Below are 14,812 nucleotides of genomic sequence, written 5' to 3'. Positions count from 1 at the left end.
TTCTCCTACTTAGAAAAGCACTCCCATGATTAACGGAGACATCGGTGCCTTGTGACTAGCAGCAGCCTTCTAGGGAGATGTGGGCTTGGTTGCACAAACCCCTTCTCCAGAATCACACATGTGCTGATGTGGGAGCAGGTCCTCAGGGCTCCGAGAAGCTGTCTCCTGGGCTGCAGTCCTCAGGGAGCCCACAAGTGAAACAAACTCGCAGCTCTCATGTTGTGTTTTCACTTCGGTGGACAGTTTTGGTGACAGCAAGGGACCCAGCGCAGACTTCTCTCCTTCACCTGAACTCTGCCAGGAGCTGGAGCCTTGGTGCCAGCAGGGCCCCTCCTGCCTCCTGGGTGCATCCAGATGAATTTGAATGAGTTTCTCCTCCGTTCTGGGCATGCGGAAATTCCCAGGCCAGGGATGGAACCCTCGCCAAAGGTGCCACCCGAGCCACTGCAGGGACAGCACCAGATCTTGAACTTGACATGGCTCAAGAGAACTCCTGGATCTCCTGATTATTGGCTGGTGATCCTGGATTTTCCGGGGTGCTGCCTAGCAGGTAACCTGGCTCCCCAGCTGGAAGAAACTGGGAGAGTCTGGTGGAGAGACCCTGGGATTTGCTCAATTGAAAGACCGTGGGAGATCTGGACCGAGAGATTGCGAGGGAGGCTGGCATAACATCATCCCCAAATGAGGGGTGTCCGAAAGCCAGCCTCAGAGTCCCGACCAGTATTCGTGAGGATGCAGGTTCAATCCCTGGTCTCACTCAGTGGGTTCAGGATCCAGCGTTGCCGTTTACAGCAGTGTAGGTTGCAGACACAGCTCAGATGGCGCGTTCCTGTGGCTGTGCTGTAGGCTGGAGCTGAGCTCTGATGCACCCCATAGCCTGGGAGCATCCCTATGCCACAGGTGCAGCCCTAAAAAGACAAAAAAAAAAAAAAAAAAAAAAAAAAAAAAAAGACAAAAAAAAGAAAGCCAGCCTCCAACGGTTGCTGAAATATAGCCTCTGTCCACGGGTGCTGAATGGAAACTCAGAGACAGAGTTTTGAGTGAGGAGGAAAAAAAAGAGAGAAGACTGTATTGCTTTTTAGGGCAAAGAAGGCCCCAGGAAGCAAACGCCCTGAAGACTGTGCCTCCGTTGGGAGAGAACGGAAAGTGGTCTTCTAGGCTTGGAGTCAAAATTGGGCCATGGATAAGGATCAGGGTGGGGCAAGCTCGCATTCTTCTTCCAAGCTGGTATTTTGCGGACTGGTTCTGGTGGTTCTTCCTCTTGCCAGAAGGAAGAAGGCTTCGTCAGGCAGCTTACATCTTCCATTTGTTGGGGGTTTCAGTTTGGCAGAAGAACTCCAACCTGTCGCTGTGTGTATCCCTTGAGGACCCTGCCCCAAGGCTGCACTGTTGTTTCCTGACTGCTCCTCCACGGTCTCTGCCTCCCCTGATGAGCAACTGTTTGGACCTGCCTGGAACACAGGGAAGATTGCAGAGGCTGAAGGAGGCCTGTTTTCTACAGACTAGAAATGGGGGACACAGAAAGGCTGTTGGGAGTTTCCTTCGTGGCTCAGTGATTAACGAACCCGACTAGGATCCATGAGGATGGGGGTTCGATCCCTGGCCTCGATCCATGGGTTAGGGATCCAGCGTTGCCATGAGCTGTGGTGTAGGTCGGCAGACATGGCTTGGATCCTGAGTTGCTGTGGCTGTGGTGTAGGCCGGCAGCTACAGCTCCGATTCCACCCCTAGCCTGGGAGTCAGTCTCCTTATGCCTCGGGTGCGGCCCTAAAAAGCAAAAAAAAAAAAAAAAAAAAAAAAAAAAAATTGGTTTTGTGCCAGGAGCCCCTCGGGGTTCTGCTCCATCTTACAATTAACACCCCGCGAGGTTTATGGACCCACGAAAGTATGTACTTAACTGGGAATGAAAGGAAATCTCGCCCTAAAAATAGCCAAGATGGAGCTCTTTTATTTCAGACACAGTTAAGTTCGAGAAAACCAGATTGATGACACATCTTTTCGGAATTCTGACCCTAAGGGAACTAGTCCTTCTAGGGGGAACTTATATTTCTCTCCAGGTGCCCAGGAAGTCTTATCTCATTTAGCTTATCTTCCTGAGATTGAGGGGAATAAAAAAAAAAAAAAAAAGGAGAAAAGAATGATTCACGACTAAGTTTTATTTATTTATTTATTTTTCTCTTTTTAGGGCACACCTCTGTCATATAGAAGTTCCCAGGTTAGGGGTCGAATTGGAGCTACAGCTGCCGGCCTACACCACAGCCACAGCCCACACCAGATCCGAGCCGTGTCTGTGACCTACACTACAGCTTGCTGCAAAGCTGGATCCTTAACCCACTGAGCAAGGTCAGGGGTTGAACCTGCATCCTCATGGATACTAGTCAGGTTCGTTTCCTCTGAGCTACAATGGGAACTCCTAATAGAAGGACATTCTAAGTTCATTTCTAAACCTTAACACAGTATCTGTTTTGGGGTGAAGATATGATACTCCCTACCCTGTGATCAGGGGATTGTGCATAGTGAAAAAGACGTCATTGAAGGTGTTCCCGTCGTGGCGCAGTGGTTAACGAATCCGACTAGGAACCATGAGGTTGCGGGTTCGATCCCCGGCCTCGCTCAGTGAGTTAAGGATCCGGCATTGCCGTGAGCTATGGTGTAGGTCGCAGATGCGGCTTGGATCCCGCGTTGCTGTGGCTCTGGCGTAGGCCAGAGGCTACAGCTCCGATTTGACCCCTAGCCTGGGAACCTCCACATGCCTCGAGAGTGGCCCTAAAAAAGGCAAAAAGACACACACACACACACACACACACACACACACACACACACACACACACACAAAGACATTACTGAAAGGACCCCGCCCAATCTAGATGGATGATCCCTTATCAGTTACTCTTAACTAGCTCATGGGCAGGGAAACTGAAGGGACCTGACTCTTGGATTCTCATTTCCCACTTGAAATGACCTCTGCACTGAACTTGTCTACACAGCAGACTGCTGACCTCAACTCGCCTAAAAATGATGTTCAAACAGGGGAGAAATTACATCCACACCAGGAGAGAAGATGGACATCAGACATACACAGCCATCCCAAGGTACCGGACCCAGCCCTGACGATTTTTTTTTTTTTTTTTTTTTTTTTTGGTCTTTTTGCCATTTTCTTGGGCTGCTCCCTCGGCATATGGAGATTCCCAGGCTAGGGGTCGAATCGGAGCTGTAGCCACCAGCCTACGCCAGAGCCACAGTAACGCGGGATCCGAGCCACGTCTGCAACCTTCACCACAGGTCACAGCAACGCCGGATCCCAGCCCTGATGATTATTTGCAGTGTTTTCTTGCTTACTTGGACTTCTGAACAAGGGAAATGGGTTTCTATCGTGGGCGTGACCCTATGCAGAGTTTAGAAATCAGGCCGACTGGGGAGTTCCTGTTGTTCCTGTTGAGATTTTATGAGCCCAATTCTTGCATCTGCTCCTACTTAGAAAAGCACTAAAGTCACTAATGGAGACATCACACCTGTGCTGATGTGGGAGCAGGTCCCTGGGGCTCTCTGAGAGGCTGTCTCCTGGACCGTAGCCCTCAGCAAGGCCGCAATAAAACTGAAACTCACGGCTTTTGCATTGTGCAATTTTATTTTAGTCGACATGACAGAGGCGCTTGATGCCCCAGGGCCAGGTTTCAGGAACCACTTTGACTCCATTGAGAAAGGCTTCCCGCAGTGCTTGCATCCTCGAAGGGCAGCTTGTGAGATTCTCCTAAACATTCCCCACAACCAAACCCACACTGGTCACCACTGCTAGTGAGCCACTTTCTCTTCTGGGAAAACCCATGCTCTGGGCTGCCTTCATTACAACATCTTTTTTTTTTTTTTTTTGGCTGTGTCCAAGGCATACGGAAGTTCCTGGGCCGGGGATTGAATCTGAGCAGTAGCTGAGCCCTAATCGCTGCAGTCAATGAACAGCAGCAGCATTGCTGGATCCTTAACCCACAGCACTGGGCTGAGAACCGAACCTGAGCTGCTGCAGCATCACCAGATCCTTAACCCACTGTGCCACATTGGGAACTCCTAAAATGGTTAATTTTAGGTTACATAAATGTTATTTCCATTTCAAAAAAAGAGGTGTGTGGGGGAGCGCTGAGGGAGGACATGGCTGGAAATTCTGAGTCTTGAGGGAGCAGGGGCTAGGGCCAGGACTCCTGGGTCCTGAGAGAGCAGGAGGGGGCCGGGAACACTTGAGCACCAAGATCGGAGGAAGTCAGGCCATGGAGGGTGGTTCTGTGGGAGACAGAAGGGCAGAGGAAGCAGTCACTTCCCTGGAGGGGGGCGGGGAGAGGGGAGTTTCTGATGGAGCCAGCATCCTTCTAATGCAGGCCCTCCCTGTGGGGAACTCCAGCGTGATGGGGCGGCAGGGAGGCGGAAGGCCAGAGGGGGCAGGAGGCGGGGTCACCAGGGTCCCACACCCAGCTGCGTCAGGACAGAAACTGCACCCAGAAGGGCCGCACCTGCAGGTCTGGATTCTCGGGCCCCAAGGAGGCGAGAGCTGGGAGGTTGGACCTCAGAGCTGGAAACAACTGCATGTGTTCTGGAACGGACCGGAGGCCTGGACTTCTGGGTCCCCACGGGAGAGGGGGAGGAGAGGAGCTGAAGGCTGCTGTATCTGCGTCCCAATCCCAAGGAGGACTGGACTGGTTGGGACTTTGAACGGTGACACTCTCAAGCTGGAGGAAGGAAGCAGCTGGGGGCCCCTGGAAGGTAAGGTGCTGCCTGCTTGGTTCTGAGACCGGAAGTGGCAGTTTGGGGGTGAGGTCCCTGAGAAAGCAGAGGTCACACGCACGACCTGACGTGTCCATGACCTGACCGTGTCCAGCAGGCATTCGATCGATCCCTGGCTCTGGCTCTGCTGAAACACTGACACCCTACCCACAGCCCAGCCCTATTCCCAAACCTCTCACACAGCCCCCAGTCCCAGGCCTGAGAGAGCCAGAGGGAGCCCCGGGACAGGTGAGCCCAGAGGCTGGCAGTGGAGGGGAGGGGCTGGGAGGGACTCCGACGCTGGGTGCAGGGAGGACAGCTAGGAGAAAAGGGGAGATCAGGACGGAAAGACTGCGCAAAAGATAGAGAAATTGCCCGGAGCAGAGAGCACGACTTGGGAGCTGCTTTGGGTAAATATTCCCTCGCACCCTCCGTTTGATGCCTGACACGACTTCTGCCAGAGAGCCAGTGGGGGCCCCAGGGGTGGGGAGCACGACTGGACACACCGGGACCCTCAGGGCTGGCTCCTCACCTGAGAGAGGAAGTGGGGAGGGGGGAGGGAAGAGGAGAAAGGGACAGAAAGGGAGAGAGGAGAGAGAGACAGCGGCGGCCTCAGTCCCTGCCCCTCTCTGTCCCCTGCAGACGAGGCATGTGGGGCTACCTCTCCCTGCTTCCTGTCCTCCTGGCCATCTGGGCTATTGGTGGCCTGTGGACCGTGTGAGTGTGTTAGAGGCAAGATGGATGCCTGCACCTGGGGGAGGCGCAGCTAGGGGGGCCTGGACCCCCGGATCTGAGGGAGGAGGGGCTGGGGCCTGGACCCCCGGGTCTGAGGGAGGAGGGGCTGAGGGCTGGACCCCTAGGTTTGAGGGAGGAGGGGCTGGGGGCTGGACCCTGGGTCTGAGGGAGGAGGGGCTGGACCCTGGGTCTGAGGGAGGGGGGGCTGGGGACTGGACCCCTGGGTCTGGGGAAGGAGGGGCTGGGGGCTATACTCCCGGTCTGGGAGCCTGGTCTCCTGGATCTCAAGATAAGGGAACTCGAAGCCTGGGTTTCTGCGCCTGTCGGAGCGAAAAGTCCTCGAAAGCCCTCTACTCACTTTGATGTCTCACTGACCTCAGCTTTTCGGTGGCTGTGGCCAACAAGTCCGTGAACCTCACGCAAGGATTCCCCTACATCAGGTACTTAGAGTGCTTGTGGGAAGCGGGGGTGGGGGGTGTCCAGAGGAGGGACGGAGGAGCCCTGGCTCCGAGAAACTACAGGAGGACCCTTTATTTCCCCCAGTATATGTGGAAATCAGCCCCCTCAGAGCTGCATCTTCAGCCAGGTGCTCAACTTAGGAGCTGCTTTGGGTAAATATTCCCTCGCACCCTCTGTTTGATGTTAGCCCCACCCGACAGGGCCTCGGCCCCCAGCGTCTTCCTCCCCCAAATCCAGGAGTTGGGTTTCCACCCCTGGACCCCAAGTCCCTTCCACCCCCCCACCCCCTACCCAGTAGTCCGGGCTCTTCTTTCTCCTCCCAGCCACCTGGATCTGCATTCTCCGTTACCACCAGCTTCGGGACTGGGGGGTCGGAAAGTGGCCTAACCGGCTGATCCTGTGGACGGGGCTCCTCTCTGCGCTGGGCACCTCCATAGTGGGCAATTTCCAGGTGAGACGGAGCAGGTCAGCCCGGGTACTGGCCAGCCAGAGCCTGGGACTACAACTCCCAGCATGCCCCGGGGCGCAGGCTCCCTGTTTCGGGAGGGACTGGACCTCGCAAGGCCTCCTGGGACTTGTGTTTCTCTTGTGGCTCTCCTGTCCGCAGAGGGATTGAGTTCGTCTGTCTGAACTGGGGCCGTTTGGGCGCGTCTTTGTAATCGGTTCGTTGAGCCCTAGGAGATTGGGGTAATTTATTGTCCCTTCCTCTCTAATGATGGAATTTCTGAGTTCACTTAGTCGTGTTTGCCGTATCAATGGAGTGTTCACTCCGTAGGAGGTGCTATGCCTTACCTTGTGCAGGTTATTTTACTTATTTATTTGTTTGTTTTTTCTTTTTTTTTTTTCCGGTTTCATTGGGGGCTTATGGGTGTTCCCCGGCCAGGGATGGACTCAAACCCAGCCTATGCCACAGCTGCGGCAACACCAGATCGTTAACCCACTGAGCAAGTGCAGGGACCGAACCTGCAACCTCATGGTTCCTAGTCGGATTCGTTAACCACTGCGCCACGATGGGAACTCCTTTATATATATATATATTTTTTTTTTTTGAAGAATTCTGAATATTCCAACTGAAGCCTCGCCTACAAAGCATAGAAGGCTGTGCAAAAGATGCATAGTGTTTATCTGAAGTCATTAGGAAGTTAAGGGGTATTTTTTTCTGGTAACGTTGTTGTGTAAGTAGTTTCTCTTGCTAAAAGCTGCTTTTTAAAAATCTATCCATCACTGGAGTTCCCGTGGTGGCTCAGTGGTTAACGAATCCGACTAGGAACCATGAGGTTGCAGGCTCGATCCCTGGCCTTGCTCAGTGGGTAAAGGATCCGGCGTTGCTATAAGCTGTTGCGTAGGTCGCAGACGTGGCTTGGATCCCATGTTGCTGTGGCTCTGGCATAGGCCGGCGGCTACAGCTCCGATTCGACCCCTAGCCTGGGAACCTCCATATGTCCCTGGAGCAGCCCAAGAAAAATGGCAAAAAGACAAAAAAAAAAAAAAAAAAATCTATCCATCACTAATTTAAGACAACTATGCTAGATGAAGTTTCAAACTAGTTTATTTAGGGGCCCCCTTTCACTCCTCAATAGATTTTGTGTATTTGTCCTATGCTTCTTCACTCATTAGTTCATCCAGTTCTAAAGGGTTACTGAGTGTCATCTTGATCAGCCAACCATCTTCATACCAAGATGTCCTGGTAGTTTCTTTTAATCGGAGCCGTAGCCACCAGCCTACGCCAGAGCCACAGCAACTCGGGATCCGAGCCACGTCTGCGACCTACACCACAGCTCATGGCAATGCTGGATCCTTAACCCACTGAGCAAGGCCAGGGATCAAACCTGCCACCTCATGGTTCCTAGTCGGATTTGTTAACCACTGAGCCACGACGGAAACGCCAAGTCCTGGAGTTTCTGCTAGAGTGTCATTAATTTCAGTTACTTCTCCTGATAGAGAATAGAGTTCACTAGCAGCTTTCACACTTTCCAAAGCACCAAACTCCTCGTTTGTTCAATTTTGCCTCCACTTCAGGCAGACTGCAGTAAACAACATCTCCCAAAGCTTCCTGTGCAACATTGCTGATTCCCCCTGTTCCAATGCCATTTTCTGTTGTTATCCATTCATGTGTGTCTGTGAATTTTCGCACCAAGAGCAGAGCAGGGCCAGTGTGCAGCAACTGGACAGTGCCCGCCCACAACCCCCAAGGCCCGGTGCTGTGGGTGCAGAGGGAGCCATAGGTTGGAGACCGCAGCCTGCAAACTCCAAGCCGCTAGCAGTGCCATGTTCGCACGGGTGCCCCAGGAAATTTTTAATATTTAAAAATTTTAGGAGTTCCCACTGTGGCTCAGCAGAAATGAACCTGACTAGTATCCATGAGGATGCAGGTTTGATCCTTGGCCCCGCTCAGTGGTTAAGGATCCTGAGTGACTGTGAGCTGCTGTGTAGGTTGCAGATACAGCTGAGATCTGGTGTTGCTGTGGTGTAGCTGGCAGCTGCAGCTCCAATTTGACCCCTAGCCTGGGAACTTCCATATGCCACAGGTGAGGTCCTAAAAAGCAATATAAAATAAAATAAAATAAAACTTTAAATATAATACATGCTGTATCTGTAAGCCGCAAATCATTGTAATAGTTAAGATTCTTTTGACCCTCCAAGAACCAGTTTTTACCCCCTTCGTGGCTATAATCTGCTCTCTCCCACCCAGGTTGAGAATGAAGGATTATTTCGCTAGCAGGTATGAGGCTCAAATATGTGCCAGGCACTGTTGTAGGGAGGGAGGCCAACCAGTGAATATGGCAGTGAAAAGCAGATTTAAATTCGTGGCCCCAGGAAGCCAGCAGCAGCCAATATACCCAATCAATAAGCCAGTTGTCAGGTACGGCAGTTGTTTTTTGTTTGTTTGTGGGTTTGTTTTTTTTTTGTTTTTTTTTTGCTTTTTAGGGCTGCACACACAGCATATGGAGGTTCCCAGGCTAGGGGTTGAATCGGAGCTGCAGCTGCCAGCCTACACCACAGCCACAGCATCGCCAGATCCAAGCTGCGTCTGTGACCCACACCGCAGCTCATGGCAACGCCGGATCCTTAACCCACGGATCGAGGCCAGGGATTGAAACTGTGTCCTCATGGATGCTTGTCAGGTTCGTTTCTGTTGCGCCATGACAGGAATTCCAGTATGGCCGTTGTGAATCCCAGTCCCTGGTGTTTTCCCAGCCTCTCCCTGCAGGCTTCGTGGCCATGGCCCTCCCACCCGTCTTCACGTCTGCTCCCTCCTCCTCCTAGGAAAAGAACCTGCGGGCCATGCACCTGACAGGGGCCTTTTTTGCCTTCTTTGTGGGCACCCTCTACTTCTGGCTGCAGCTCCTCTTCCTCTGGCGGATGAAGAGCGTGCCCCGGCCTGGGGCTCCCTGGATCAGGCCGCTCCGCCTGGGCCTCTGCAGCATCTGCACCATCCTCACTGTGGCCAGTATCCTTCCTGGGGCAGGGGGCAGGGGGCAGGGGCTGGGGGCAGATCTTCATTGGGGTGGGTCTTCTAGGTGCTATTGTGGGGGCCCCTTCCTTTCCCAGACTTGCTCTCTGTGAGGGATTACAGCCGAGTCGTCAGCATGCCTACCCTGGGGGGTCATGCTGCCTGGGTTGGAATCCCGCCACCTCCATGGACTAGCTGGGTGAAACGTCGCTGGTTTCTGAACTTCTTGGTGACTCAGTGTCCTCATGGATCAAACATGGGTAGGAGTACACAGAATGTCAGGCATGAAGATGACACATGTGACGGGTCTAAGATTGGCGCCTCATGAGCAACCAGTGAATGGAGAGAGAACGGTAAACCAAAGACCGCAGTCCCTTTGGGAATGCTGGGTGTCACACTGGCTAAGACTGGGGACAGAGGTTTGGACAGAGAGCAGGAGGTGGGGTGTCTCATGGCCAAGAACCGGCAGGAAGTTCCATGGCAGAGCTGGCAGTGGGCTGCAGGCGGCTGGCACAGGGTCTTGCAGGGTCTGTGTGCCCATGACGTCATGTTAGTAGCTTGAAATGGCGGTGACGGGACAAGTTTCTCCCAAGAAACTGGCAAATGTCACCAGAGCCGGATGCTACAAATCAGAGCGGGTTGTTATATGTTTAGCAACACGCCACTGGGTGGAGCCTGCTTTCAATCCAGTTTAAGATTTTTTTCACCCTCCAAGAACCAGCGTTTACCCCCAGACAGCAATGATCTGCTCAGCACACCTCTGGGTGAGCCAAACCACCCAGACAGAAGGCTCAGCCTTCTGCAGGTCCGGCTGCAGAACCAGCACGTATCCTCTCCAGCAGCACGGGTGACACTGAGATCTAGGCAGCTCCTTTCCACATCCCTGATAATTTTGGCTGCAGGGTCTTTGTTCTGTGGGGCTCAAATGTCTCTTGGCTGTGGGAAGGGGGCACAGGACCACGAGATGGTCAGCTGAGCGTAGTAAGGGCTGGATGGCTGCAAGGAAGGGTCTGAGACCTGGCACATTTTGAGCTGGTCTTGCGGAACCAGCTGCCTTTGGGTTGGGACGTTGCGGGGGACACTGCAGGTGCATGCGGAGGGGGGAAAGTCCATCCCAGTGAGGAGACGACGCTGCCGGCAGGGCCAGAGATGAGGATCTCCAGTGCTAAGTGAGGGAGTAGAGAAAAGAGTGGTAAAGGGCTGGGACTGCGCGAAGCCTGAGAAGGGCCTGGGCACACCAGTAGAGAGAGATGCCAGGCCAGGAAGAGATGGGCCAGGGAGACAGGACAAGCCTTGGGGTGACCCGCCGGCCACAGGGATGGGGGTGGGGTGGGTGAGGGTGAGCCCCCAGGGTGCGGGCGTGGACGGTGGTGTCACGGAGGTGAGGCATCCAGAAAGAGGAAGCTGTTTAAGGGAGAAGGTGGAGTTTGCTGGGGAGTGAGCAGGAGGGGCCTGTGGGGCCCGGGTGTGGGGAAGGAGCATAGCCTGAGGCTGGTGGGAGGGGTGGGACTATCCTTAGGAAACCCTGCATTCTGGGAGGTGGATGCACGGTGGTCTGCGGGGAGATGGCAGAGCCTGCGGGCGACAGCAAGGTAAAAGCCTTGTTCTGGGATATTGGGAATGCTCGCTACAAACGGGAGAACGTTCAAGGGAGAACATTCGGGAACCAGCCTGAGACGGAGACGGGGGTGGAGGGCGTCCCTGTGCGCGTCTAGGACCTGCTGGGGAGGGTGTCATGAGAGGGGACCCAGAGACGGTCTCGGCCTGTCCCCGGCCGGGCCGCGGTCCTCGATGCGGTGCTGTGCCCTTGACCCTGTGCACAGTGGTCGTGCTGCACATCTGGCGGATGCGCTCCGTCTCGGCCGCCTTGGAGTGGACTGTGGCCATGCTGCTGTTCGTGCTCTTCGGCCTCTTCGCCGTGGACTTCTCCGGCCTGGACGGGTGTACCCTGCGTCTGCGACCACGCTCGGGCCCCCTCAGCACCCCGCCAGCCTCCCCTGTGCCCCTGCAGGTCTCACTGTGACCCGCCCAACAGCCGGGCAGCCTCTCACCTCCTGTTGCTGCCCTCCGGTTACGCCCTGCCATCAGGGCCACCAGGAAGAGAGCCCAAGGCCAGTCAATCATCCCTGATTGAGGATATTTATTATTATTATTATTAATTTTCTTTTTTGCCGCCGGTGGAATCAGAGACACGGACGCAGGCAGGATCACGCGAAATCAGAATTCCTTCCGGAGAGCAAATCCGTACAGAAGGTCGTGGGGGGGGGAGGGAGAGGACCAGGGGAGGGGGGCCCAGGAAGGGGGGAGTTGGGGACACAAGGACAGATGGCCCTGTCCGTCCGGATCTGCTAAGCCACCCCAACCAGCCCCCGTCCCTCCCCCACCCCCCACCCCCCACAGAGAGACTGATCAATAAATAAAATAATAAATTAATCAATAAATAAAATAGAAACAGCTCCCCACCCCCAGTCCCCCCAGAACCACCCCCTTGGGCACGGCCCCCTGACCCCACCCTTGCAGGGCAAGGCCAGTTCCTTGTCTCCCCCTCCCTACTACTCCTTAGGCCCTATTTACAGATTCACAGTTGGGGGGCAGGGAAGGGGGGTGGAGGGGGCGCCCCTCCTTCCCCGGCCCCCTGGGGTCAGGGCAGGGGGGTCCCGTTGGTGGCCAGGAGCTTCTTGTCCTTGGGGGGGCCTCGGCGGGGAGAGCTGCTCAGCTCTGGGTCTGGGCGGCCGGGCGGGGGCTGCAGGCTTCGGGGTGGGGTACCCGCAGGCCGGGTCTGGGCGCCGTTCTTCTCGTCTGTGGGGAGGAAGGGTTTAGCCTCAGGGACCCCAAGGCTGCCAAACCCCAGGGACAAGCCCCAACAGGGGAGGCGGCTGCCAGGGGTGGCACATGCAGCGCCCAGACCTGGCTTCCCCAGAAAGACAGGGCACTCGTCCCGGGAGCCCCAGCCTAGGGCTTCGGGGATCGGGCCAAGCCCAGCTCAGGGGGGTCCTCGGACTCCGGTTACAGTGCCGTTTGCTGAAGAATGCTCGTCTTGGCAGCAGATAAGCTTCGTGACCCCCAGACCGTGGATGAAGGGCCCCCCCTTACTCTCCACTGGTTGTTAGGGGCCCAGGGAAGCCCCCAGCAGGTTGCCTGGGGGTCCCGGGCTTCCCCAGCTGGGCCTGTGTGACTGGGAGCACCTTTCTAAGGGGCCTGACTGCCCCAGACGAGGGGTCTGCGGCGGCAGGACTGGTTTCCAGTGATCATCCACCAGTTTCTATAGGGCCCGGAGCAGTACCTGAGGTCCAGCCGTTAAAAGACACTGAATGCAGGGGGCCTTGTTGCCATAGCAACCAATAAAGCACCCCGTCTTTGGGGCAGACCTGGGGCTCCCCCACAACCCCACTGAGAAGGCAGGTGGCTCGGGCCCGGGGTGTCTGGGGGTCCTACACCTTGGAGGGGCTGCCCTTCTAGGAACTCTGGTTGTCCAGACCAGTGTTCCCTGGCAGCGGGGTCTAGAGACGTGCAGGGGGCCTTCCTCGCCCTGCTGGTGCCTATGGGGGCATCCTCTGCACTGTGGGACTGTTCCAGCATCCTGGCCACCGCCTACAAGATGCCACTAGCAGCCCCTCTCCCCCCAAGCTGAGACAACCACGGTCCTGGGGGGACCATGGTAGCCTGAGCCATGCCCCCTCCAAGGATGTCCGCCCTGATACCTTGAGCCTGGGAGAATGTCGCCTTATCATTTTGGATAATCCCTCTGAGGTCTTAAAAGAACCTTTCCCGACTGAGGTCAGAGGGAGACAGGACCAGAGAATGATGTCAGGGAGATGCAGTGTCCCCCTCTCTGAGGACGGGGGAGGGAGCCCTAAGGGGAGGAATTCAGGGGCCTCTTGGAAGGCTGTCCCCACCCCCACCCTGAGCCTCCAGGAAGGCGTGCGGCCCACCCCCTGGGCACCTTGCTGCTACCCCAGCAAGACTGTGCGACCTCTGACTTCCAAGACTGCGTGACAATAAAGTGATGCCGTTTGAACCACGGAGCTTGTGGTGGTTTGTGACCTTGGCCTTATTGTCCCCTGGTTGCTAGGGAATCCTGTTCCTGTTGACCAGGGCTCATGGGCACAGGGAAGAGGTGAGGCCGAGTCCTTGAAAGCTGGGCGTCTGCAGAGACAGTGTCCAGCTGGCCCGAGTTTTAGCATCGCAGGGCCCTCCCAGTCCAGGGCAAACCAGGATGGGGCCACCCTCCTCCAGAGCCCAGCCCAGGGGCTTCTGGCAGCAGGAAGCCCTGCTTTCTCTGACACAGAGGCCGGTCGTCCCCCTTAGGGACCCCTGGTGGTCCCCTCCCCGGCAAGGCTTTCTCGGACTCAGGAAAGCCTGGTTCCCTTGGAGCTCAGGCCCCAGCTTTTCTACGAGCCTGCTCCCAGCACCACGGGTAGGACCTAAAGGCCACACAGCAGGCGAGTCCTGCGGCCCCACAGCCGCAGCCTTGCCCGGAACACAAACCCCTGCCGTCCTTGGCCACCAGGGAGCCTCCCTCCGCCCCTCGGGGGCCCCAAGGTGCCTCCCACCTGCCAGGGCCTGCACGGACGGCTGGTCGTGAGTGCTCAGCAGCTGGGCCTGGATGGTCTCCACAACCCGCTTGAACCGACGGCTGGGGCCTGGGGGGCGGGGAGACAGACCGGTGAAGGAAAAGAAAAGCCACGTGGGAGTACCAAGAGGATTCAAACCTGCACACTTTCTCCGCCTGTCTGGGCCTCCTGCCTCCCCTTTCGGTTTTACTGTTTATTTCTTTTGTCTTTTTGGCTTTTTAGGGCGGCACCTGCGGCATATGGAGGTTCCCAGGCTAGGGGTTGAATCAGAGTTATAGCTGCTGGTCTACACCACGGCCACAGCAACACCAGATCCAAGCCTCGTCTGTGACCTACACCATGGCTCACAGCAAGGCCGGATCCTTAACCCACTGAGTGGGGCCAGCGCTCGAACCTTTGTCTGCATGGATCCTAGTCAGGTTCATTACCTCTGAGCCATGGTGGGAACTCCTGTCCTTTGTTCTTCGGGTACTTGCTCTAGTGGGCCCCCGTCTGAACTGCCTTTTCACTCTGAAGATACCGTTGAGAGGTTACCATTCAGAATGGGACCACACGAGGCTGCAGACAAGCCTCTGCAGATTGAATGCTGAACTGAGGGCCATAATGGAAGCAATTTCTGGAGTTCCCGTTGTGGCTCAGTGGGTGAAGAACCCAACACAGTATCTGAGAGGATGTTGGATTCGACCCCCTGCCCGGGAACTTCGATATGCAGCAGGAGCAGCTTTAAAAAGAAAAAAATTTTTTTTTTTTTTTTTTTATTAAACCCGGGAGGATCCACAAATGAGTTTATGAATAGCTTACCAAGATGGGAGGCCGCTGGTCTGACCAAACTGACCACAGC

General features: G+C 55.5%; 2 protein-coding genes across 10 annotated transcripts in view; one reads left to right on the top strand and one right to left on the bottom strand.

Annotated features, from left to right (window-relative positions):
- Positions 1 to 4,465: 4,465 nt before the first annotated feature.
- On the top strand, positions 4,466 to 11,843 carry TMEM150B (transmembrane protein 150B). Of its 8 annotated transcripts, XM_021095000.2 has the most exons (8): positions 4,466 to 4,749; positions 4,868 to 4,998; positions 5,392 to 5,466; positions 5,865 to 5,924; positions 6,028 to 6,095; positions 6,267 to 6,394; positions 9,211 to 9,394; positions 11,221 to 11,843. In XM_021095000.2, the coding sequence occupies exons 3-8, from the start codon at positions 5,399 to 5,401 to the stop codon at positions 11,418 to 11,420; spliced, it is 708 nt and encodes a 235-aa protein (XP_020950659.1). In that variant the 5' UTR covers positions 4,466 to 4,749; positions 4,868 to 4,998; positions 5,392 to 5,398; the 3' UTR covers positions 11,421 to 11,843. The 8 variants fall into 8 exon arrangements, 7 of the variants coding, with proteins under 7 accessions (XP_020950659.1, XP_020950663.1, XP_020950660.1 ...); XR_014806749.1 differs by lacking the exons at positions 4,868 to 4,998; positions 11,221 to 11,843 and adding an exon at positions 8,384 to 8,471 and having other exon boundaries at positions 9,211 to 9,325; XM_021095004.2 differs by lacking the exon at positions 4,868 to 4,998 and having other exon boundaries at positions 9,289 to 9,394.
- BRSK1 (BR serine/threonine kinase 1) overlaps positions 11,518 to 14,812 on the bottom strand; it is a 30,810-nt gene continuing 27,515 nt past the window's right edge. For both annotated transcript variants that reach the window (XM_021094996.2, XM_021094997.2), the window contains exons 18-19: positions 13,951 to 14,040; positions 11,518 to 12,196 (exon numbers count right to left, since the gene is read on the bottom strand). In XM_021094996.2, the coding sequence (XP_020950655.1) occupies positions 12,039 to 12,196; positions 13,951 to 14,040 (248 nt within the window). In that variant the 3' untranslated portion in view covers positions 11,518 to 12,038. The remainder of the gene's footprint in view (positions 12,197 to 13,950; positions 14,041 to 14,812) is intronic.

This window comes from Sus scrofa, chromosome 6, assembly GCF_054392235.1.
Source record: "Sus scrofa isolate SSC_HxYL_T2T_F1_AM1 chromosome 6, Sscrofa_HxYL_maternal_Yorkshire_Landrace_v2.0, whole genome shotgun sequence".
In the NCBI taxonomy this organism is placed as follows: domain Eukaryota; kingdom Metazoa; phylum Chordata; class Mammalia; order Artiodactyla; family Suidae; genus Sus; species Sus scrofa.
This window is presented reverse-complemented; position numbering and strand designations above follow the sequence as displayed.

Coding starts and splice junctions, on each gene's coding strand:
- TMEM150B (XM_021095001.2), top strand. CDS start 5,399: ATGTGGGGCTACCTCTCCCTGCTTCCTGTCCTCCTGGCCATCTGGGCT. Junction 5,925..6,027: donor CAAGGATTCCCCTACATCAG/GTACTTAGAGTG, acceptor TATTTCCCCCAG/TATATGTGGAAATCAGCCCC. Junction 6,395..9,210: donor CCATAGTGGGCAATTTCCAG/GTGAGACGGAGC, acceptor TCCTCCTCCTAG/GAAAAGAACCTGCGGGCCAT.